Source organism: Simochromis diagramma, unplaced genomic scaffold (genome assembly GCF_900408965.1).
Source record: "Simochromis diagramma unplaced genomic scaffold, fSimDia1.1 OVJJ01000216.1, whole genome shotgun sequence".
Lineage (NCBI taxonomy): Eukaryota > Metazoa > Chordata > Actinopteri > Cichliformes > Cichlidae > Simochromis > Simochromis diagramma.
This window is the reverse complement of record NW_024386883.1, coordinates 16818156-16845235: the sequence shown is the minus strand read 5'-3', so window position 1 is coordinate 16845235 and position 27080 is coordinate 16818156. Positions and strand designations below refer to the sequence as shown.

Here is a 27080-nt window from a genome sequence, read left to right as displayed (position 1 = left end):
GTAGGGGTCAATGTCTAGCGTGAAATCACATCTGATATTTCTACATGTATGGAGGCAATAAACATGCCAAGTGTATTATCCTGCCTCATAAACACACCTGTTACATCAGTGATAGTTAACAGGAGGCTTGAATGGAAGCCCTGCACAATGACTCTGTAATTACGATTTATACGGTTGTAAGATATAAACTGGGATTCGATTTTATGGCCACGCATTTGGTTTGGCTTCTTATTAAACTAAATAAATATTAAATTAAAAAAAAAAAACCCCACCAACACAAGCCACTGACATGGTTTCAGATTCAGTTTTAACAATCATTAACATGACTTCAGTCAGGTAATAGTAGTGAAGTACTCACGTGTACATCATATCTGGAAAGCTGAAATATCTGTGTGGGGTCTCAGTCATCTAGGTCACGGTATTCTACAGAGGCAACTGGACTTTTTTACGTTTGTGAAGACGTTTCACGCCTCAGCCAAGAGACTTTATGAAGTGGAGAGTCCCAGGTATTTAAACCTTTTATGTCAGAACCGAACAAGACACTTGGATGAGAGGTGAGACGTAAAGAAGTCCAGATGCCTCATAGTCCCAAGTGTGAATGGCCCCATTACTCACTGACACCAGATTTCACAGACTACATTCAAAAGCGATCTGAATTGCATGCAACTTTTAGCACAGTGTCTGCGAACAAACTGAACCACCAAGTACTGGAGTCTCCATGGGGTCGGTTCGGTTCTGTGTGGCCAAGTTGGACAGTTAAATGGGTTTGATAGCTCGATATTTGGCTTGATGATAGTAGGATTAGTAGGATTTGTAAAAATCGGTGAAGTGCACAAGTTTTTGCAAACGCAAGTAATGTCAAATCAAGTGTCTATCTGGTTATAAAAAGAAGAAGTAAGACTTAGCTACAAACAGTCACTGGGATGTCTGCTAATGCCAGTTATGAACAGAGAAGTGTTCGTACCTGCACATTTGTCCTATCTAACTTGATCACTTGGATCAAAGTGGGAGGAAGGTCGAAGCAGCAGCTAAGGACTATTTCTCCAACAATAAGATCCAAGTAAATGGTGACGAGTAAAACGTGTCTAATGGCTTTAATGTGTAAAATAACTATCTATTTTTCTCAGGACACAAGAAAAAAACAAAAGAAAGCTGTAGAAAAAAGTTCAAATGTTTAATGTAGCTGGAGAACAAAATGACAAAGGAATAAATCAAAAGAAAAATCTGCATTCATCAGTGTTGAGTCATGATGTTAGCTGGGTACACACTTCCCATCAGGTGAAGAGCTTCACAGCCAATAACTCAACTCATAAAAGCAGAGGACTCACTTTGCTTTGTTAAACTTTTCTTTTTCTCCATTATCAGTTTTGATTGGCCCCTTCAAAATAAAAGCTTTAAACATCTTCCCGTTTTTGTTCAAAAACAGGAAATGTAATATTTTTCTTAGCTGTTTTTATGTCATTCTATCTAATTGTGTTTTTTTGCATCAATGAAATATGCAAACAAACAAACATAAACACATAAAGATGCATCAGCACACTGGCCTTGGCACCAGTACAAAACAAATCAAAACTTTTGCTTCAGCAAAATGAAAAAGTTTGAATAGCAAACAAACTATATTGGATTTAATAAAAGATTTTTAACATTCGTGCACTTTTAACCTCCTAAGACCCGAACTCTTCCACGGCATGCATTTTTCATTTCTCTTTGATATTTGGGCATATTGGGGCCCGATGAATGAAAAAACAAAGAATTACCAGATTTATTTTTTTTTACCTTATTTTTGTTTTTATGAAAAATAAGAGCCACATATGAGGATATTTGTTTAAAATTCTGATAGAACAGTAGCAGTATAATGTCCTCGTAAGTGGATATCAGGCCCTTGTAGAGCAAAATTGAGTATTTTGGTCTAAATAACCCAAAATGTGACGTCCACATATGTGGACGCCAGGTCCTAGGAGGTTAAGGTAAGAAAAACTACTCAGTTAATCAATATTATATTGCATTGTGACATTATATTAATAAATAAATGTTTACTGTAACCACCTCAGCCACTCTTTGTGTTTGAAGTTTCTCGGCTAAAACTGTCATGTCATTTCTTTGATGTCTTAAAAAGAAAGTGCTGCAGGCAGTTTGTACTTGGCTCTGAGAGATCTGAGGAATCCCGCGCCGCTGGTTCACAAGACGCACTTCCTAAGAAGAGGCGTTACTGTAACTGTACACTGTATGCAAATACAGCTACACGACTGGATTGCATACGTCACCCTGCACTTGTGTTACATAAACATGTGAATTCTGTGGATTTTAGTTGGTTTTTTTTATTTGTTTATCATTTTTTAAAAATCTCACATTTACCATCTTATTTGTAAATAATTTTGATGCCGTGTTTTTAAACATCACACCTTGGTTGCAATATAAATCAGGTTTGTCTGCCTGTCATTGTATTAAAAAAATGTCTTTGCAAAGTTGTGAACGGATCACCCGAGACAAATGCTAATGCCATGAACGAATGTGGCCTTAGACAATGTCTTATCTAACCACGGAGCTCGGATCGAAGTGCAAAAAAGTCAAAAAAAGAAAAAGCTGACAGCTGTCGAATAACTGAAAAGTTCAAAATTAAAATAGCAGGCTGTAGAGGAAAAAGAAATGAAGCAATAAATCATAAACTCCGGAAGCGTCAGGGAGTGGTGAGCCGTCGTGACTCCAGTTGGGAACATTTATTTTCTTTAAGGTGAAAAGCGTTGCAGATAATAACTTCATTTCCTTCATCCCCAGTGCCAAAAATAAAAGCAGACCAAAGAACATTTTGATGATTCACTCTCATTGAACACAACAATTTTTCTTAATTTTCGCTTTTCTCTGTCATCGTTTCTGTATGGCTCTTTTAAAAAAAAAGAAAAACACAGCCTTTTAGCACATTCCTGTGTTCATCATTAAGAAACTCAGAGCTTTGTGCACTGCTTACTCTAAGTTGCACCTTTTATGACACGCAATGTCACTTGAGCTTTTGTTAATACAAAAGAATAGCTTGTTAAATATTCCAGCATGTTTATTACTGTGTTTCTGTCTCAGCTTGTGACCGCCGCTTCTGTTTATTGATGCGTTTAATTTGCGCTCTCATGTTGACACGCTTTAGTTTTTGCCATTTAGACACACGTTATTTGGCCTCTTTAGGAGCTCTGTTAGTTGACTCATGTTGCCACTGATTGGCTCTTTTACGACCAACAGATGCTGCTGCCTGGCATCCCGCCAAATGTCTGCAACTGCACGTTAGTTATTTGAGACCTTAAAGCCTAAAATTTGATTTAAGATATCGGTCTCGCTTAACGTAGACCAAGCAGTGGCAAATTATTGTCCATCTCTTTCTGAGATATCGGTCAGTCAACACTAAAACACACAGTGTGTCTGTGAATAGCACAGACAAGAACTGGGTGCGTCTCCATCTGGCTGGTAGAAAGAGAGACAGAGGGAAAGAGAAGGCTGTCTAGCTGTTATCACACCACACCCTAATGACGCAAAGCCGGCCACCACTTCTCTACACGCCCTCTTCTCCGCACACACATGCACACGCTACACAAAGTTAGTGTACTCTGCACAGTTAAACACACACAGATGCACAAACCTCAGAGCTGTGGTCTGAGCACTTCTCTAAAGCTTACGCCGAATTCAAAGCGCTTACAGGCCAGAACAAACCTCAAACACAAGCGACTGTGTGCAGGCGCACACACAAACACATTTGCAGGATTTAGTTAGTTAAAACAACCAGAACGCACATCTCCCCGTCTGTCAAGCAGTCCAAACAGATGGTAGCAAACTGAAAGTCGTTCCATTTCCGCAACATTTGATGAGCATTCCTGGTCCAGATTGAGCCAGAGCCTAGAAAGGTTCACACCAGGGCACCGCAGGATACGGTCTTCATAGGTCTACTTGGCTCCAAGCCACCAACAACCAACCATGGATTCAAACTAAGAATGGATCCAAATTCTGTGCTAACAGATTTGGGGAAAATATGCAATGCTTCGTAAAATTCTAACATCTTCCTGCACAGAAATTTGTTCTAAAAATCACAAGCAATGTAGAACATATACAGCTTCTTAAACCAGTGTGGGTTCATTTTATATTTACACGTCTAACACAACCAATCAATTGTCAATCAAAACAATCAATTTAGATAACAAGAACATAAATCTGTATCAAATAAGGTATCAGTAACTCGTTCTCACTCCAGTTTGTGAAAGGAGTAACCTCACAAAGATCCATTTTAAACCAGTACAAACTTAGCCATCTATGTGGGCACACGTAATCACGTGTAAGAATTCAAACAACTTTGTTATTCTGTAACTTCTAGTCATACCACGAGAGAAAAGGTGCAATGAAGACAAAGGAAAACACCACTACATGAAGCGAGTACCCCAGCAGCACAGTACCTGCTTCTTCTTAATGCCAATCAATCCAATCATCTGACTGAACCTTCATTTTACCAAAGTGAAGACCATCATTGGACTCACACCATCACATCAAAGCTTTCAGAGTTGACTGACTGATTAAAATCAACAGTGCAGCACTTGAATGTCATTAACAGTAAGTCTCACGCTGCTTAAGAGGTCAGTTTCACAGATTACATGCTAAAACAGAAAAAATAGTTACTTATATATATATATATAAATAATATTTGTTTTTAAGGATCTCCCTTTCATCACACTAGAAGAGGGTGTGAAATGCTATTTCAAGTAATGGTTTATACAGCATTTACTTTTCTCAGTCCAAAAGCACTCTGCCGTGAGTGAGTGACAGAAAAAAACATGCCACCTGCATTTTCTCCCGAACATATCTGTCCCATGAATCTTGTTTACAGTAACACTACAGAAGACAATATCCAGGATTTTCATATCGTCTTGCAGAGCCAGCTGCCGGTGCTCCAACTACGACTCCAGTTTGAAACACAATACATAAAATCACTTTAAAAGCTGCCCACTGACCTTACATTCACTATCAGCGAGCGAGGGGGTTTTTCTGTGTAAATGTGGACATATTCTTGCTCAGGTAATGTGATGATGATCAGATGCCCTTCAACCCCATTAACACTTTCAGCTTAATCTTATGTGTTAAAGTGAACACGAATGCTTCCAACACATCGAGATAAAAGATCAATATCTCTTTCCCGAGTGAGGTGTGTGTGTTGAAGCTGCACTGCTATGATTATCTGATCATCTCACTTTCTCTCCATCAACATCACTAGTCTTTATGTCTCTCTGTCATTCCCACAACCTTTATCCCCAACCACACATAATTTCAGACACACCCTCCCCACCTCAACCGCCAGCCTCTCCTCTCTCTCTCTCTCCTCCTTCACTCCTTCCCCTCGGCCCTGCTTTTCCCTCCCCATGTCCCCCTTTTCTTTTCATTGTGGCCTCCTTGGCAGTGCGGCCGCGGTTGCCATGGAGACGGGATTCTTTCCCCACGTTAATGACTGTGCCACGGTTGGTAGGGGGTCACTCTCCACCACCACCACCGCCGCCGCTGCATCAGGGCCTAATCTGAGGTGACACGGCCAATATCACACACACACACACACACACACACACACACACACACACACACACACACACACACAGTGTGTCAGCACAGGCATGCACGTTGGCAAAAACTCACAAGAGGCTACTGAGAAAAATGTGCACATATAAGTGCTTGCACACAAACTCACACACACACACAAAAACCCACACACACAGAGCCCTCAGGCCCCACCCCTCAGCACCCACCCACCACAGCACACACGCTCATTCACATAATTCAGTCACACGTTCCCACGAGAGGCACGTATTCGGCTATACTCCACGCTCCACTAATGAACGCTCGCGCACACACACACTTCCTCTCCCTTGAACATTCAGTACCAAAGCTTCTCGCCTGAGTTTTGCATTTAATAACCAGAAAAAGACTCGAGGCTATGGACTTATGACTTCTTACGTAAACATTAAGCCCCCTTTTCTAAATTCAAGACTTACAATTTTTAACGTAATCCGTTCTAATTTCAGACGTTTCAAGGGCGTAGTTCAAAAATTCGGCATTTCTAAGCCCAGAGTATGTTTGCATGTGCTTGAACATTGATGCTTGGAGCATTCATTGGAAAAAAGAAATGAAGCAACTAAAGAAATGACCGTATTTTTCTGACCATAAGGCGCACTGTCGATGAACGGGTCTGTTTTCATACATAAGGCGCACCGGATTATAAGCCGCATTAAGCGAAACAAAACAGATAAGTCAAACTTTACTCATCTCATTCCACGATATCGTCATGGCTCCTCCATTTCTTTCGTTGCAAACATTGCGTGCCCCGTAGCAGTGACAACACCGGCATGGCATTTTTGCCGCAGTCTCGTGGCGCCTAGACCAAACACTGAAGAAGTTCAGTGGAACTCTATCTGACCGCCCTGCACATTTAAAACGGAATTTGACAGCATACCCAGCGTGTTGTGACGCCTGCAAGTCAAAACCAAAGATGAGTCAATTATGACTCAGTAGTGACAACAGGTTGAAACTATAGTTTCATTACATCATAAAATCCAGGCAATTTCAGGCAATTTATTTGTCATGTACAGGGACATCAGGTAAACTGTTCAATTTGTGCTTCATCTTGAGTGTTGAGGCTGCAAGTATTTAAAATATAAGAAAAACAGAGCAGATTAATTTACTTATGGATCATTATTTGAGATATATTCTATAATCTGTTCATTTCTGGTTGTACATTTAGTTAAAATCCATGCAAAATTCAATGCTTATCCATGAGTTCCATTTTAAAAGTCATGCACACATTCATGCCCATACACAATCCCAGTTGCAGAGAATGAACAGATATGATCTTCAGGCTCATGATGTGTGTGTTTATACACACAATTACCTGTCAGAGTTCTGTGGAATTAGCAAACGCTGATAGCGAACTCGGCACAGCCTTTTTTGCATTACACAGCTTTCAATCTACAAAACTGAATTCACACTAAAAAAAACACAGTTATTCTCTGAATGATGTTTAAAGCCGATAAGCATGTCCACCAGTTTTTTGTTGTACTTCAATAGGCACGCTTAGTGTTTCCAACAAAGGCTGACAATAACTCTGGAAAAAAGAAGCCCTCAATAAACATGTAAAAATGGTGGAAATAAAATGTCTCAAGCTGCCGTTATGTTGCAAATGTAGTCCACATGAAACATCTTTAAATGGATATTACTACACTAGAAACACAATTCTTGTCTCATAGCTTAAACAGACCTTGACAGCTCACATATATGGCATTAGAATAGCAGAGGAACTCGAAATAATTAAATGACTGAAATCTATATTTATCTCATGCAGACTGTGAATGAAAGACAAAAAAAAGAAGGACAAGTGGAAAAACGAATAAAAAGAATAAAAGAAAAGGACAAAACCAGAAAAAGAAATTCCAGAAAAAACAGATCACAGAAAGAGAAGAGACACGAGATTCCTAACAAAGCCAAGCTTTCTGATGCAGCAGCTCACATGAAAAACTCCCAGAAGCTTTATGACCTTCAGTTAAACCTAAAGTCTTTCCCTACTATTAGAGCCTTTTATTGTTTACTCCACAGGACTCTGGGCGTCAGCTCTACACAAAGCAGCCAGACAGTGACACAAGCCACCAGCCTACAAAACCTGCTGGCGAACAAATGGTGAACTCCTCAGGCCTGTCAGACCGCAGTGGCATTAAGTTACCGGACATCTTCAAGAGCCAGCTACCAACACTTTTATATACAAATCCAGTTATTCTATAGAAGTCTGGCAGATATTAAACCACATAATACAGTTACATTAAGTCCCACTCAAAGTGGCCTAGAGACTGGTCAGCGAGCCCCTCACAACCGCAGGTTACTGAGGAAAATAATTATTCCCCAACCAGTTGGCGTGTTACTGGAGGTTGCTGGCGGTTGCTGGCTAGCAACCAATGACTGCTTTGGTCACTAGTTTGCATGGAAGATCTCAACTTGTGTAAAAACATTTACAACACAGAAAGCAGTATTGAAACTGTGGTGAGTCCACCACAAATTGGAAATTGAGACCTGCCTTCAAAATAAAAGCTGTACCTTACTCATGCACATAATGCTTTAAAAAGTCCAGCTTTTACTTTGTAGGCAACAGCCTGTCTCAATTTCTGGTTTGTGGTTTTATTACTGCTCGGTGGTCAGCTGATGAGTCTTCGCAGAACATTTCACAGCAATTCGCTATTGACCATAACAATACCAAGGATGTTTCTACTACACCACCCCCTTTACGACCAATTTTACCTAATGTCAGCCAGAAACCCCCAGCAGCCACTTGCCAATTGGTCGGGTAGCTGGAGCTTGCTGGGTTCACTAACTGGTCTGTTGTGTTCAGTGTGATTGAGGTTTTATGGCTGATTTAGACTTCTGCTGTGAATCTTTGTGGAGCCTACAGCAGGGATGGGGAACTCCAGGCCTCGAGGGCCGGTGTCCTGCAGGTTCTAGATATCACCCTGGGTCAGCACACCTGAACCAAATGATTAGTTCATTACCAGGCCTCTGGAGAACTTTAAGACATGTCGAGGAGGTAATTTAGCCATTTAAATCAGCTGTGATTGGATCAAGGTCAAATCTAAAACCTGCAGACACAAGCCCTTGAGGCCTGGACTTTCCCACCCCTGGCCTACAACATAACCTATGCAACATGTATCATGTGCATAATGTGTTAATTCCCACAACAGTCTTTCATGTTCCAGTGTTTTACAAGCATCACCAGCCATGACAGAAACTAACAAAATTCAGGGACTTTTTCCCTTCTCCATCCCCGCTATTTATTGTTGCAGTCAGCTGTTTTTAGAGGCAAACATGTGTGTCTGTTTTGTACATTGCTTCACTCCCATTCTGATTGATGTCAGCATATCTCCTTGCAGGAACTTGCTAAAATCTATGAGACCTTATCTCACCTTATCAATTTGTTGTTCTACCCAAAAATGGAATAGAAGGAAACAGAGTAGTAGATGACAATGAAATGAATGGCGTAACTGACCTTGTGACATAAAAAAAAAACCCTAAAAACCAAGGGATCCACTGATGTTATAAAATCAGAAATCCCCTCAGTACTTCTGAAATTTCAGACATTACTACATCTACTCTTAACGTGGCTGAATTATCTGCATGATGATCACTGGAATTTCTTTACACTGAAGAATTTTTTCCCAGGGAGAACTTTGTCCTAATACATATTTAAATCAGTACTAATGACAACAACGTTTTGTCTCATTTCATCAGTATTTTCAACACCACAAACTTCACCTTCCACTGTAGTCTGAGCGAGCCGAACAAGCGAGCGAGTAACAGACAGAAATGTAGTCAATCAATAAAACAGCAGGTCTCCCAACCAGCTTAATCTCATCTCTAACTCAAGTGTTGATGTTGGGATGAAGCAACAACGACCCAAGTCTGAGAAATCCCGACCAACAGAGGAGGAGGAGGAGGGAAAACATAAAACACGAGTAAAGAAACCAACAAGACTTTCCAAATCCCAAGTGAAGCCTTTTAAGTTTTATTAGACGTACAGCTAACCGAATCACACATACTGTATGAGCCAACAGTCCAGCCCATCCCTTCAGATCCGTGCATGTGTGTGCGCTAAAATATTCTTCTTGCACAGGACAAGGCTATTAAAGACTGAAATCTAGAATACTTTTAATTAATTTAAGCCTTACTTGTCGGAGACAAATAACCATGTAAAGAGTTAATTTTTTTAAATTGATTAACAGGTAGTTTAAGATAAAATAATTAATCTTACTGTGTACCGTTCTGTTTATTTTAGCCTTTGTGTACAGCACTTTATGACTGCCTTGCTATGAAAAATGCTTGATAAAGAAACTTTACATTTTCAAGCCTTTTCATTGCAAGTAATTAAGCATTATAACAATAAACACTTTTAAATAGACTTTTTTCAACTTGTGTTATATTAACATCACAATTTCAAATTCAAACCATTAATTACTTCAGTACTTGCACAGAATCAATTTATTGCATTAAATTGGATTTTTATTTCAAAACTCTCTGAAAACCTGAATGGGCGACAGGTACATCAAAAGTACCCACTGTGTATGTGTACATAACATCTGAACAATACCCTATAATCAATATAACCCAGTAGACAACACAAAGACGATGGCAATGCCGTGAACAAATTTACACGTTTTCCCATTGACTTAAATATATAAACTGCTCAATAATAGATATAAAATATCACGACGGACACAAATCGCACTTTCCAAGAAGCATCATTAAAACAACTGAAAAATAAAGATACACTTAGTGGAGGTTCATCATTCAGTCCACAGCAAATTACATACACACATATAGATAAAAGATATACAGATGGGTCAATGGACAGACAGTTAGATGACACGTTTTTTCCTGTGTGGGTGTCAAAAACATGTAGATTAAGACACTGAGCACAATTCCCACATTGGAAATTTCCATTTGCAAGAGGACTTCAGAGAGTTTGATGCAAGCGATCTGCAACCATCTGACGTCTGTTTGAGCTTTAATTACACTTAAAAGGTCAATCTTTGGAAACATGAGGCAGGATCTGATTTCAATATATGTTAGCACTTTTTTAAAAATATTCTCTCACAACATGACTCTAAGGAGAATACGTAGATCTTGAAAATGAGAATCTTTTCTCCTATTTCTGACTACTGGTTAATAAATCAGAAATGTACCTATTTTAAGCTGAATGATATGCAATGCCCACCCATTCTACAGGGCATTCCTGTGGGCAATACCCTATAGAATATAGGCCTATAGGATATATCAATATTAATATTCCTCACAGGGTTATTAATATAGGTCTCTATACCTCTCTGACCTGCCTTCCCCATGTGATGTTGTGTAATGTATGTATGGTCGGAAGGGTAAGGCGGCGCTGGCAAAAGGTCAGCAGCCTTAACCCAATTTCCTTTGGGGTCAACCTTTGGGATCAATTAAGTTTTATTGAACTGAATTGAATTAAAACCTCTTGCAAACAGAAATTACCAGTGTGGGAATTGTTCACAGTATCATAATACATGTAAAACTGCATATTTTTGCCACCAACACACACACACACACACACTTGTTTGATAACCCTTACACTTTATAGCCTGCGCATAGGCCCCAAAAATATTTTATATAAAAGTTTGAAAATGCAGTTTTTAGTGGCTTTTTTCAAAATAAAAGCTTCTAATCAAACAGACATACTTACCACGAAGCTGTTTAAGTTTCAGTTTTTTGTTTTTGTTTTTTTAATTCAAACATCCTAACACTCATGTATAAACTTTACTTTTACTTTTCACAGTTTACATACATTTGTATATCTACACACATTATGTTTGGCAGCTTTAAGAAAATTAATTGTTTAAGTGTTTTACAATTGTTTTGATTTTCTTTGTTGCATGCAGTCAAACCTTCAATTCTGCATTAAAAACACAAAAATTGAAAAACAGTTGCTTTTGTTCGCTACGTCCAGTGACTACTCCAGGAAATGCTGTGTCCCAGGTTAGCAGTTTGTTTAGAGTGAACACAAGGGTAAGCGGAAAGCTAAGACGTTGCCAGAATCATAAGATGTACAAGCATGACAGATTAGCGCATTTAGGCAGACTGAGTTAAACTGTCATTTCAATGTATAGTCAACACAGATGGCTACTGGGCCGGCCAAGCTGTTCCAAGGAACCCAGCTCGTTCGAGTGCGTCTGTGTCTGTGTGTGTGTAAATAAGCTTGCAAGTACTTTTTTTACCACTAACGGTACCCACAGCTTATTTACAGACACTTTACAATATTTCCATCTACTGCCCACTTTTACTCCGATGTTTGCGACAGACACTCCAGGTAAAGATGAAACCAAACAGAAGACCAGGTGTGCGTTATCCACAAACAGCTGCCAATTATGTTTGTAATAATATTTTTGCCCAGCCTGGCCGGCCATTTATTTTGATTAATTTGGTGATAAACTCCGCAGGAAGTTGGTTATTTTGGGGGGGGAGGTTTTATCTTTCATGGAAAACAAAATTTACAGGGGTTTCTTGTTTCTTTTGTTTGTTTGTTTTTTACATGCTGCTAAACATTTCTTTTCCAACATTAGTTTCACATCCCTGAACACAACTGTTCATCTCTCCCATCTCATACGTAGTGATTTGTGGCCATGAATTCAAAATTTGTATTTTCCGCTTCTTAAAGTTGGAAAAAGTGACACATTTTGGGGTGTCTCGATGCAAGCTCACTCATCCAGGTAAGTAAATCCCAAAAGGTTGATTCCCATTTTCAGTGGGAGAAACGTGAGAATTTGCATATTAATGATCAAGGAACTGACCTCCCAGCCCATTGTTCATTCAGTGGTGCTAGTTTCAGTCATTGTGCAATGTACTATTTATAAGGCTGGGAAAACCTGCAGTCAGCTGAGACCGAAGAAGTCACTTGGATGAGTGACGAAAGCTTTCTCCCACTGAAAACGCTACGTCCAGATGAACAGAATCAACTTTTGGGACACATTTTGGGGTTGTCTGTGGAGCAAATGATTTTGCACAACCAGAGGCAGAAGTTCAAGTCCTACATGTCACAGATTTGTCACATCATGTTACCTGATTAGGTTAAACTACACATGGTTTGGGTTCAAATGCAGTGATTAAGCTCTGAGATGGTAACACATCTTTACTTTTAGGGCATACATGTTAGAGACACAACAGATTTCCATGAACACAAACAATAACAAAATCGTTAATCATTAATTATTTGACATTTTTCTATAAGTTTAGGTGACAGAGTAATGTCACCCAACATCATCGACACTAGTTCCTGCTTATGAGGTCTAATTATTATGTAGCGCTACCAGCAGAAGACTAAAGAGCATCATGGTGAACAGAATCAGTAGGCTGTATCCTCCCATCATTGGTAAATTTCTGACAGTATCCCCTCAAATATTGACATCATTTTTTCCCAAACACTGGTGGGAAAAGGGGGTATGTGTTTTTCCAAGTCTTAGAATAAATCTGGTGTCTGAAATTATCACTTAATTAGTTTATTAGAGGAAAAAACACGAGTTCTTCTCGGCCTCTCCTTTGCGCTTTTTTGTTTTCTTAATTTGCACCATCAGTCTGGCAGAATTCACATTTCAAGACTTCATTTTGAATCCCAAGAAATTAAATAGTGATGTTTTTTTCAGAAGCATTTCTGGCATTTATCTAATAATTTAATCCACGAATATTGAATGGAAGAAATGACTAATGATTAAAATTGATATGGATAATCCTGATGACTACAGTGAGATTAAGAAATAGGCTGCCATTGTTCAAATCCAGAGCGAAATGCAATTGAGACCCTAATGGCTAAAACACTGAATTTCATTCTCATCCATTACACTTGTTAGTCAGTGAGTGAGAGCAAGAGAGCTGCCAGAAATTCTATTCATTTCAGTGTCACCTCCAGATGGTGTAAATGTGTAGACTGTAGTAGTGAAAATATGGAGGAGGAGGAGGCCTGTAATAGACAGAGCCACAGTCTGCCTCTTATTCATGTACTGCAGCAGTCTGTGCATCTTGTAACAAGCTCAAATAGTCCATCACGACTTGAACTGGATCCCAGTTTAGTCATAGCCGATTGTTACAGATCTGACAAACAATGAACCAGAGTAACACTCCAGATTTGAGTACTCATCTCGACTTTAAGAAGAGGCACGCACGTCCGCTGGAGGCTTCCATTCATATACCCGACTCTGCTGACGGATTCCAGCCTACATCTGAGAATGTAATCATACGATGAGCTACGTGTGATAGCGAAGCATTTAGCGCAGGGTTGAATCATTTCAAGGTCATAAAGTAAGTAGGATGGCTCTACCCAGTATGAACGCTGCTTCATATCAGGCTTGAATTTTGGTAACATGACAGGAGAATCAGCTTTCTCTGCTCTTCACTGCCTTCGCCATACAAACAGCACTGTGTCTCTAAAAATAGCCCTAAAGCCCTGGAGCAGGGCAGCCTGAACAAGGCCGCCCAGCAAACAGAGAGAGAGAGAAAAAAAAAAAGAGAGACCATGACACCACTAACAACTTGACTTCCCACTGCACCACTCAGCTGAATCCAGGGCAGGAAAATCCACCTCTAGATGCTGCTGGAATGCATGTCAATAATGAAAACCCAGTGTGGACGAATGAGTGTCAGGACCACAGGAACAAATGCAGCCATGGGCACGCATATGCGCCAAAAACACCATCCACTCTTCTGGGAAGGGTTTTCCCAAACCTTGGGAAGTGGGACTTCCTCCCACTCAACCACAAGAACACGCAGAAGGGAAGGTTGTCCCGAAAAAGAAAAGGGTCTTCCTCAAAGTATTCACATAAATTATCTGTAAAACACCATTTTTGATGTAACACTGAAGGGACCCTAAGCTTTCTTTCCTATTATATAGTGCCACAGAGGATACTCGTATCAAACATGACCAAAATTTCATATGATGAGGTCATTGCTCAAGTAATTCCCATGAACCAAAGGCTACTTCTGGATCTGTAAAAAGCCAGCAGCTATTCACAATATGGTCATCTCATGCTCAGAAGCTCCACCCACCTCATGTTCAAAACCTTCTGTTTATGACAGGCAACCAATCAGAAGAAAGCTGGATTTCTAAAACAGCACATGCACGAAAGGTCAGGATGATTTTGAACTGTAACTCATGCAACGCTACGCTAACAGAGTCATAGAATGAAAGGGTAAAAAATGGTTTTTACTGAAAGGTTTTTCTTTCAGTAGAGTGAAGGGCCTGAGCATAAAACTGTGGACCCAGTCTGCTCCAACAGAAAGCTCAAATTGAAGGTTGCAACATATGTAAACGTGGGAATAAAACCAGCCTAATTAAATAATTACATTACATACCTGTCCCTAGCCTAACTGATCATACGTGGGAGTCTATTCATTGTTTCATGTTCTGCCACACAACATCTTGTCTTCTTTTCTCAGAAACTGTGTCCCAACCTCTGCTCTTTTCCTCCAATTCTCCATCTATCTGAGCACATACTACCATAAGGGTACAGTATTTAGCCGGAATGTGTTCTGTTCAGACATTTATGGCCGGTATTTATATATTCTTTTAGATTTTTATTTCACTGAGCGTCATAAATGGCTGAAAAAATGTGGAAAATATACATCTTCTTACCTCACACCGAAGAGAAGCACAGGTCTGACATTTGCCTCACTTCTGCTCTCTTGACTACCGGCTTCCTATTAATTCTCAATGATTCAGTGGCTGAATGACCGGACCACACTACCACCTGCCAGCAGTGACCCTTTTGATGGCTCTAATGCACCCACTCCATTCCTCACATCATGTCTTCATACCTCATTCTCATTTATCTCTCCTTTCTCTCCCACATGAACAGCCAGCTAGGCAGCTAACCAGCTTTAACTTAGCTTAGAGAGTTAGAGTTGGTTAATTGTGTCACTCGTAAGCACATATACGAACCTTTATTTCAGAACAAGTTGGGATACTGTGTCAACAAATGATTTAAACTCTATATTTAATTGAAAACAGCACTAAAACAACATATCAAAGGCTGACAATATGACATTTTACTGTAAGGACGCGGGTATGCTGACCACTGTGTTGCATCACCTCTTTTAATAGCACTTTGTAAGGGCTTGTGGAATTGCTGTAGGTCTGAACACAAAATCTTTCCCCTTCTTTCTGCTGCTAAACAAGTCAAGGGCTCCTTTGTTCTATTTTTCATTTCATTATGGAGCAAAGGTTTTCAGTCGATGGCAAGGCTGAATTGCACCTAAGATGAGTTTAACACTTGTACTTTTTTGTTCATTCTGATTATTATCGGCCCACGAAATGGTTGTCATCACAACCATCTGCACCTATGACCAATGTAGAATTCCCAGTCAACCTAACAATCATGTCCTTGGATCGTGAGAAGAAGTGCCAAGAATGGTCACCGGAGAGCTGGTTGATTTGAATCCACTGTGCAGCCCAAGTACATGTTTAAAATTTTATTAATCATGGTCCCACAGTCATTTATTATTTTACTAATTATTACCACTTAAGCATATTTACACTTTGGAGGTATTTATATGTCACAAGCTTAAGACAATGTTTAAAAGAAGGACTGCCAGTCTTTTCCTCAGAGTGAGGAATGCTGCATATCCTAATGCAGCGGTCCCCAACCTTTTTTGCCCCACGGACCAGTTTAATGTCAGACAATATTTTCACGGACCGGCCTTTAAGGTGTCGCGGATAAATACAACAAAATAAAATGATACGACCAAGACAAAAACTGTGATATTTTGTAAATATAATAATAAACGCGGATTCACTGTGTAATTGTGTAACTTAATCAGCAGCGTCCTCCTGAAATGCGCCAACAACACTAAGAGTAACATCCTCCTCTCTGCCCCTTAATGCTCTCTGGTCGCTATTGTAACGTGTAAATATTTCTTTCAAAATAAGATACACAACTACAACACGGGAAAAGACCCAGGGAAGTTAATGATAAAAACAATGAAAACCATACATTTCACACCCGAGCCTCAACTGTCGCGGCCTGGTACCAAACGACACACGGGCTGGTACCAAACGACACACGGGCTGGTACCAGTCCGTGGCCCGGGGGCTGGGGACCGCTGTCATAATGTAACGCTGATAAAATATCAGTACTTTGCATCAGCAGATGCTAAAAGCCAAAAAGTTTGAAAAAACTTCTAAATTTTAAATGACTTCCAAATAAATGTATTCTGTTCTTTATTTATTGTAAAATCTTACATGACAGCAGTTTAGACAGATTTCTGAAAAAAGAAAAGAAAAGGAAACGTTGACATCGGTTCACAAAGGTGAAGAGAAGAAACTTCCTGCCAGCAGAGTGTCACCCATCCTTTATGATTGTCTCTGTCGGTTGCTTTCAGTGTAGGAGATTGAGGAACTGAAGCTTATTGTACTGCAGCACGCTGTAAATTACTCTGAGAGCTTCGCATAAAATGGAAAATGGAAAAGCGCAGTGATCCGGTGAGCTCAGATACCTAGCCGCCACCTGGAAAACACTTACAGGATGCTTATTAGAGCGCCCTTAGCTCAGCCAGTGAAGCATGAGACTCCTAATCTCCAGGTCACAGGTGCCTTTAAATTTCAAATGCACCCCTGGATACTTCTACATCATTACAAAGAATTGATTTATGACACCCAACGCATGCCAAGTTCCTCTGGTCAGGTGTATTTTTAGTGAACCGACTTTGCCTTAAACTATTATCTCAACCACCTCGACTTCAGCTAGGGTTTTTCAAGACTGCCTTAAAAAGTACACCTGGGTCACATTTACTGCTGCCAAAAAAACGTTTTCTGTTAATGGAAACAATGGTGCAATGAACACCTCATTGCAAACCACAGGTGGCAGAGACTCAAGCAACAACTCCTCTTCCAATAGCTCTCCAAACATTAAAACTGATGGTTTGATGGAGCAAAAATGACTCTATGGCCCAATAATGGCTGATTGAATCACTGCAGTGTACACATCACTGCTCAAGTATTTCTAACCGCTGACATTTTGTTTTTAACCCACAATTCTGGAAAGTCACCCAAGTCACACACCTTTGGAAAAAACCTGCAAAAACTTTTCCATGACATGGCATGCCAATTCATGTGAAGCGAGGTGGATTATGACGTATATGAGCGGGTGGAATGAACAAAAGTACTGACAATAACGCGAACAAGCTTTCTCTTTGATAAAGAAACAAACCAAGCCCGTTTTGCAGACACGTTGATGTTTTGAAATCCGTGAAACATTGTCAAACTTCATGCTGCTGCTAATCAAAAGAAAACCTTCAGTTGCAATCCATTTAGAACTAATCATTGCAATCAGGGAACTGGCTCATTGAGAAAAAGTAAAATACATAAAAAGCTTGAAAAGAGGTGCAGAAGAAGCTCAGCAGAGACTAAAGCTCAATTAAATTAAATTCTATTTCTATAGCGCCAAATCACATCACTCACCTCAAGGCACTTTATATTGTAACGATCATACAAAAACAGAGAAAAAAAACCCAACAATGAGAGAACCCCAATGAGCAAACACTTGGCGACAATGGGAAGGAAAAACTCCCTTTTAACAGGAATAAGCATTCAGCAGAACCAGAAGACAAAAACAGGATGTCTGCCTCCCCAATCCAAACTGGGAACTGGTTCCACAGAAGACTGGCCTGAAAGCTGAAGACTCTGCCTCTCATTCTACTTTCAAATATTCTAGGAACCACAAGTAAGAAGTGTGAGAGCGAAGTGCTCTATTGGGGTGATGCGGTATTTTGAGGTCTTTAAGTTAAGATTATTCTAGAGAAATTCCTCTACATATTCTTAAATGTGGTCCAATTTAACCTCCTAGGACCTGGCGTCCACATATGTGGACATCACATTTTGGGTTATTTAGACCAAAATACTCAATTTTGCTCTACATGGGCCTGATATCCACTTACGAGGACATTATACTGCTGTTCTATCAAAATTTTAAACGAATATCCTCATATGTGGCTCTTATTTTTCTTAAAAGCAAAAATAAGGTAAAAAAAATCTGGTAATTCTTTGTTTTTACATTCATCGGGCCCCAATATGCCCAAATATCAAAGAGAAATTAAAAATGCATGCTGTGGAAGAGTTCGGGTCTTAGGAGGTTAAAGGGAATCGCCACCCAGAGCAATTGGCACTCTTACTTTGCAAAAGCCGTGTTTTTATCGAGGCGTAATGGTTTTTATCATTTGGTTGAACAGCAAATGCAAACTTTTGTGAATCCTGATAAAGAAGATGACTGTGTTGCAAAGAATGATGCAACGTCTTGCATTTATAAAGTTTTTGTTTAGAAGTCTCAAGTATCCAAAAAACAATAAGCCCGTGTTTAATGCATTCCTGTTCAACAACAACACTAATCAAGGGGCAAAAACTACACGCAGGTTATTCGTTTTTCCGTACTGATGGAGCAAACTACCACATACACAATGAGCCAAAACCTGCAAAACCACAAGCACGGCTGATAATTTCAAAAAAGTAAAACAAAACAAACTAACTAAAAAAACACATCAACTTTCATCGACACAATTTAGATACAAAACAGCAGCATTTCAATCCTCATTTCTGAAACACAGATAACCTGAAAAGTCAGCGTGACCAGAAATCTTGGCAAACTGCTGTTTGAGAGCATTTGAAGGGTGAGGTGACAAGCTGGCAGCAACCGGCTGATTCTGGTCCCTCCAATCATCTTTGTCACCCTGACAACTCAGTAAAAATGTGTCTCATACTCAGTGCTAAGCAACAAATATTTTAGGCAAAGACTTTAGATTTTCAGGTTATACCATCAGGGCTCTGTCAGTACAAATTTATTCTGCTGGATTTCAGCACAAGTTGGTCTAGATCTCATGAAGAAGCAAAAGACAACAAGACACAACCTTAACCAAAGAAGAACTAAGGCAAGTTATCCATAGGTGCTTTTGGTTCCAGGGAAGTACCCCCCTTATATGTGTCCACAAAGCTTAAAGTGGTTACATCAAAGTTCAAAAAAAGCCCCATTTGTGGCATCTTTTTTAAGTTCTTGCCTCAAAGGATCCTCTTGTGCTGGAGAGAACCTACCTCTGAGTGGCACAAGTGGACACTGATTGGTCTAGATTGGCGCAACACTGCCAACCACCATATTAGAAAGGGAAAAAAAATCCAGGTTTGATATTTGTTGTGTCAGCAGCATAATAAGAAGACCTGGCATGCAATGAACACCGAGTTTAAATCTAGATGCAGATGTCCAACTCTGCAGGAGCAGAAAAGTTTTTCAGAGAAGAGACACCAAAGTGCTTTTTTTAAGCATCACATTTGATGGTGATTCCAAATATGCAGTTTTCATCTTCCAATGACGACCGAAATCAAAGTTAGTTTACATAATACTTCAAAATAACTGCCCAAATAAATGCCTGGAGGCATCGTGGGATGACTGCCAAGAGGAGAGACTAGCTTCTACAAGTCCACAAATAGCTCAAAAAGATGAAACAATACAAAGAAAAATGGATGAACAGTAAAGTCCAGACTAATTTGAGTAAATATGAAACAAATTTAAAATGCAATTTTGATATATTAGAAGCTTTTCTTTAATTTAATGCTGGCATTTCCTCTCAACTACCCGGGGCATCCACACAGAGCAAAGCACCGTATAAAGAAAAGGGCGACGCTGTAAGAGGACAAGTAAAAGCAAAACACCCTGCAACCAAAGCAGATCTCATTTGGTGCCGTTTCTGGGTGCGTTCTTGGGTACTTACAGGCATATGGTGGTAATGCAAAAAACAAGGGATTCATTAGGCGGGCTTTTGGAGACTTCTCATTAGCAGCACCATGAGCTGTGGTTCGCCTCCGGAAGCATTCCTACTGTTTGTGCCAATGCAGACAAAAAAAGGCCTTAAAGGTATGCAGTTCTCAGAGGACCACCCCAGTGGGTAGTTACCCTCAGGCAGTTCCCAGAACTGTTTGATCCTGCTGGACAAACACTCTGAAGAAAAAAAAAAAAAAAAACCTGTCACACCAAAAATTGATGGGTTTGAGGTGTTTTCTATGGACCCAGCTAATACTGGTTTAGCACAGCTAGACTTGTATCAGTGTATCCGTTATGTGCCGAAAAAAAACTAAAAGATGCTTCAGATGGTTTAAAAGCTCTGCCTACATTGTTTGGTGTCCTCCTAGCACCGTCTACACCACATGCAGCAAAGTAGCATCAAACCATGAAAAAAGATAGAAAAGAGTAAAAAAAGAATCTCACAGCAAGTTCAGGGCTTCTGTCAGAGTATTACTGGTCTAAGCTGGCCCACTGCTAAGCCTATAGATCTGATTTTCTTACTAACATATAAAGCTGCAACTGCAAAATTTCGCTAACGTGTCTTATTAGCCTACGGTCGGTACCTTTGGTTGCCTTATTCCAAGAGGTCACCACATTAAGGCATTAAGACCCACACTAAGAGTTCACAAGCTTGTGATCCCCCTAGAACACCAGTATACCTGCTGCACTGGTGTGTATTGATGTAACGTCACTATTGTCATACAGTACCATTTGCCAAGGTGAAACGGCGAGCATAATGGCTTCACATTCCCAGAGATCTATCATGTCCCGTCTCCCTCACCTCACCCTCAACCTCTCACAGCAGATGGCTGCCCCTGCCTAAGACTAGTTCATCCTGTTAAAAGGGAGTTTTTCCTTCCCACTGTCACCAAGTCCTTGCTCATCCAGGGTTGTTTAATTGTTGGAGTTTTCTCTCTGTTCTTGCATAGTCTTTACAATGTAAACCATTTTGAGGCAATTTGGCGCTTAATCAATAAAACTGAGGGAAATGCGTTAACCACTACATGGACTGCTGTTGCCGTTTAACAGTTTGAAAAACTGCAAAGAAGTTTGAAAGAGAAAGATTAAACCAGTAGGTTCTCAGTCATCCAGGTCAGGGTAGACGTAGGAGCTTGTAAATAAAAAAAAGACGACAGGACTTCTTTAAGTTTGTGAAGACCTTTTATCTCTCAGTTTAGAAAAGTCCCGTTACCTTCATTTTCAAGCTCTTAAGAATTACGTGTTCGGCATCCGTCAACTGGTCTCTCTTGATCTCGTTGCTCTCTGTGTATGCAGATATGTGCCTAGATCATCACATCTCATATCAGTCTGTGCCTCACGATTACCACTATATGGGGGTTCATACTGCTACATTAATTGAGTCCAACGTTAGGCTGTTCATGGGCCCTCGGGTGCCAGTAAAGCTGCCGGCGTTAACGACTTTCCTGGCAGGGACGCTAAAGCTGCTCACCAGTTTGTGAATTACACAGCTGGAAAGTTAATAAACAATGACCCAATTATTTACTTTCTCATTGTGTGGCTATCGTACTGCGTGTAATACCAGCCAAAATATCAATATCAGAATTGTTTACTCCCTGAAAATAACATTAATTATTTAGAAATATTCAGTGTGATTCCCAAAAGGCCCCATTTCCTGTTTACATATGGATGTTAAGGAAAAATAAAATGATTCGACTTCATTTCGACGGCCAAACTTTTTGCACAGTATCGTCCGTGTGCAGGCACAGAGGGGGTGACACAACATCCCTGTTCTGAGAAGTTTGCTGAAACTTTGTTCAGCATTGTTAATGATTGCCTACAGTGTGGCATCTGCTCTCTGTTGCACACACACACACACACACACACACACACACACACAGAGGCAGACTTTGTATTCAAGGGCCCTTTGCTGCTGATGCCCTGCCCAGGAATGTACAGCTGAACCTGCTCTCACATACAGTCCAGCTGATCCAACAGACACATATGTGCACACACACACACACACAGTATAAACAATTGAGCATGCCCAGCTATGCCTCTGATGAAGACTCTGTGCAATGCTATCACTTTAACCATGATGGGAGGAAATTGATTTCCTCTCCCACGCTTCAAACACAGCTAACTGGGTCAGAGGTAAAAGTAAAAACAGAAAGCAAGGCGAAAGGGGGGCTTTGAAAGAATGAGAAAACCGATGAGACAACACAACAACAACAACAACAACAAAATGCTCATCTATTACAGTCCTCCTAAAAGGGAAAGTTCAAAAGAAAGTGCAGCACTAGGTAAGTTTACAGCTCAGGATGGGGCTGGGGGGATACCACTAATGTTTACATCCTGTCACACTGTCACGAGCACAAGTTCCTCATCGGGGACACATGCACACTACTTTCTGTGCGATGACACACTTGCTGGTGGTAATTCGATGAAAATAAAACAGTTCCCACATGAAAGCGCTCACAATAAAGTCTGCTGATATTTTTTTTCATGTCTTTGCATAACCAGGTCATGACTTCTGGAGAAAGAATCTGTGCATCACCTCTACAGCTGATATCGCCGAAACTGGGCAATTCGCATCAAAGAAATCAAACTGGAACAACAATACTTCAGGCCATATTTTATTTTCTGAGTCACATTTAATCCTTTAACCATAATCAGCCAGTTTCATTTGAACTCCTAATGTGCAAGTCAGTGACGAAGCACCACATAAGCTGAAATGATAACTTTTAACAGTGTAAACAAATGTCTGCTTTGTGATTAATTTCACAATAAACTGCATTAAACTCCTTTAGCTACAGTTCCAAAGAGAGGTACATCTTTGAGATTTCACCGCCACAGAGGAAGGCATGAATTTTATTTTCTGGGTTTGTTTGGAGCAAGCAGAAAAAAATGTGACAGTTTGCACCAACTGTGAAAAACTTGAAACTGCAAAGAGACTAAAAGGGGAGGCTTGGTGAGGCGAGGCATAGACTCGGGTCTACAAGACCTCTCCACTACAGTTCCAACCGCATAAGTACAGTGCAGAGAAAACCACAGCAACAGGGTACATGAAGGTATGTGAACTTCTCAGCAAACTGACTTTGACCTCAAAAGATCACCTGCCAGTTGCACTGCTGCTTGCAACTTACAAAAAAAAAAAAAGAAGAAGGAAGAACTATACCTTTTTTGGTAGGTGGGGTACCCTAACAGAGAGACTTCTACTGCTCTGATGTTTGGTTTTAAACATGGTAGCATATGGCAGCGGTCCCCAACCTTTTTTGCGCCACGGACTGGTTTATGCCCGACAATATTTTCATGGACCGGCCTTTAAGGTGTCGCGAATAAATACAACAAAATAAAACTAGTACCGGTACCGAAAAAAAGGAAATTTATTCATAACACACGTGAAAAGACCCAGGAAAACCGAGTAAACGATAAAAAACGATAACAAAATAACGCTGAAAACCGATAAAAACCCTGAAAACTATACATTTCACACCTGAGCCTCAACTCTCGCGGCCCGGTACCAAACGACTCACGGACCGGTACCGGTCCGAGGCCCGGGGGTTGGGGACCGCTGGCATATGGCATCTGTAAATACAGATAGATGCTAATGAAAAACGGTAATTAAAGTACAAACCCTTCAAAAGCATTGCCGTTCCAGTTCCACACTGGCTGCAAAAGTCCTGCAGATTTACTGGATTTGGCAGAAAAAGTGCGTGAGAGCCAAGCTGTTGTACATGTGCTTTTAAAAGAGTCATCGAAACGTGGCACAAGTCATAAAAGTCATTCTCTGTTTAATGGATTCACTCGAGGCTAATTATAATCAGGCAAGGGAGCGGCCGTGACAACACCTCGCTCGGTTTCTTGCAGGCTGAAAGGATCTAATAACTGTTGAAAATGCAGAGATTACACAGAGTCTGAGTTTTGTTTTTAAAAACTGGTCTTTTTCAGTCACAAGGCTTCAGACAGATCTATTGGTCTCCACTTTCAGGTAAAAGCAAATCAGTCAAGCTGTTTCCCCTGGAGACAAAAGCACTTTTGACCGTTCATACAATTTTTGTTGTTTTTTTTATTTAAACAAAGCTGGTCGTGCAGGAATTTATAGTGAAGCTCCATCACGCAAAAGACGGGAAGAGGTGATGCTATAAAATCAAATGTTCTTGCTGTTCACTAAAGAAATGCTGAACTTTAAAAACAGGCAAGAACAAGCTTGTAAAGTTAGATAGAGGCCTCAAACATCCTTCCCATTTAAGGGTATAGTCAACCTGCTAGAAACACTGAGATCATTTCAACTTCCACATCAGCTCCACCGCTCAGAGAAGAGTTTGTATAACTACACTTCCCCCTAGCTGCCTTACTCACCCTTCATTTGGCATAAACAGCAGTTATTCTCATTTTAGAGTCTGCTGATCATTCTAAGAATAAGAGGAAATGCATGCATTGTGTGCATATGAGAGATGCAGAGTTTTTTGTGTAGGGGAGGGTATTTGCATAGTACATACAGTACCTGTTCTATTATCATGAATGCTAGATGCATCGCAGGCCTCACAGAGAAGCACTAGGTGCATAGGTAAGATTGGCCATTTCCTATAGCTGTTAAAGGACTGTAGAAAAAAGATAGCTTTAAACTAACTCATACATGTGTACAGGGTCTCTTACGCTGCAGAACTTCCGTATGTTCTCTCTATGCCTGTTTGGGTTCTGTCCGGCTACTCCGGCTTCCTCCCACAATCCAAATCAAAGTGTATGTTTGATGAATGGAGTGTGAATGGTTGTCTGCCTCTCTGTGTGTGACCTGCCCAGCCCTTACCCTGCCTCTAGCCCCATGGCAGCACCGCTCCTCGATTTGGATAAGCAGAAGAAATTGGATTCTACATCAAACAATCCACTACGCTCTCATCCATCACATAACGAAACGTTTGCATGTGCTTTGGTGGAAACTTTGTAGGTGTCTAAGACTGACATCTCTTGACGGCCAATATTGCCACTGTCAACAAATCAAAGTCTGAATCAGGAGGTTGGAGGATGGAGTTCTATCAGCACCAAGACTGGGGTTCACATCCCATTTGGCACTTCTTCTGTTTTTCAATTTTCCATGGGGGACTTTGACATATTCAAATATTCCCTCCATCCAGCTTCTGTTTATTCAATTCAACACATAGAGACAGACAACCATTCACACCTATGGGCAATCATCACAAGAATCCCCAGTTAACCTGACCTAACATTCTACTACAAATGATCGGAAATGCACTAAGAAGCTGTTTGTCAGCTACCATTAAACACAAAGGAGAACACTACTCACTGCTGGGCGTTAGACCTGTAAACTGAGTGCGCCCCAGCTCCTATTACAAAAACTGCAGAAATATGCAAAGTGAATGGATTAACTGTGCAAACACCACAATGTAAAGGTAGCATCTCACAGTCAATTTAAAGCAGATCTGATGGGTGGCAACATCTGGAGAATAGCCAAATACTTCCAAGTAAAGGAGGATTTTCAGGCTAAAATATGTATCCCTTCTCTTCACTTTTGCTTTCACCCTGTAGTTAAGCTTAAGCACAGAAATTGAATATTAACCCTGCAGACTTCACCCCAAAAGTGGATTTAGTTTTTTGTTTTTTGTTTTGTTTGTTTTTTAGATTGCAGTGTTTTATGAAACGAAGTGAAATACAGTCCACTTTAGGTGCATGCCTAAGCCAAAAAAAGGGGGGCGACACAACTGGCTTCATGCCTTTGTGTGTGCACATAAGCTAAAAAGTGTCTACTTCACAACTTCCTATTACATAGTAAATAATCTGTTCCAGATGGTTGCCAGCCTTCATAATAACTGTCATTTAATCAATGAACCAATCATCTCCTGGATGACTTCTTCTGGTTTCCGTCATTGCAAATTCAACATCGTCCAGCACTGAAAAACAACAGCTGTATTTCACACAGTCCTCCACCTGCCACCCCCACCCTCTCCACTCTAACACGGGATGTGATGTCATAGGCGTTTCACTACACATAAGCTGAAATTGAATTGATGAACTGATGCCAGTGTGTGATCTGGCATCTGCTGCACTGTACGCTGCATGTCACCATTGGTCGGTCATGCAGATCCACAGATCAAAGTTCACTGCTTTATCAGGAAACCTGAAAGTGCTGCACCAAACTGTGGCTGGGGCTTCATCACCTATCTACCCAGCCGGCCATCAAACAAACAAACAAACAAACAGATCTGAAGCTGCAGTGATGATATACTCCACACGCCAAGTTTCATTTAGTTTCGACCAGCACCGCCATCCTGACTGACACTCAAAACGAACGCCGCTGAAGCGCAGAGGGTAACATCTCGGCAGCAGGAGTCCGGTGCAGAGTTAAGCTGGAGGCAGTGCACCTGGCTGCTTTCCCAGAGTTGTGTTTGAAAAGAGGCTGCTGGCCCTTTAAAAGCTAAGATGGTGTCCTGCAAGCTGCATTTGCTGCCTTCCGTTTCCTTCCTGCCTTTCAGAGATCACAGAGCATTCAAAATTGAACCTGAACTAACCTGGCGCACAGAGGGAAAGCCAGATACACAGGACACACACAAACACACACACAAGGAGGATTTTGTTTTCCTTTTTCTGCATTAGAATTAGAGGACTCTCGGAATGATGTTATTGCAATGCAATGAGGTCGCTGTTACAAAACTCTTCCACTAATTTGCAAAATAAACTGCCTGCAAGGACACACTTGTGACTGTTATAGAAGCACAGGCTATATTCGCT

General features: G+C 40.5%; 1 protein-coding gene across 3 annotated transcripts in view; it reads right to left on the bottom strand.

Moving 5' to 3' along the window:
• Positions 1 to 27080, bottom strand: part of klf8 (Kruppel-like factor 8) — an 84621-nt gene that overhangs the window by 56947 nt on the left and 594 nt on the right. For 2 of the 3 annotated variants that reach the window (XM_040032512.1, XM_040032513.1), the window contains exon 1: positions 23512 to 23686. The exons of the other annotated variant lie outside the window; for it this stretch is intronic. In XM_040032512.1, coding sequence (XP_039888446.1) covers positions 23512 to 23577 — 66 coding nt within the window. In that variant the 5' untranslated portion in view covers positions 23578 to 23686. Of the gene's footprint in view, positions 1 to 23511; positions 23687 to 27080 lie in introns of those variants that run through there. 3 annotated transcript variants of the gene reach the window in all.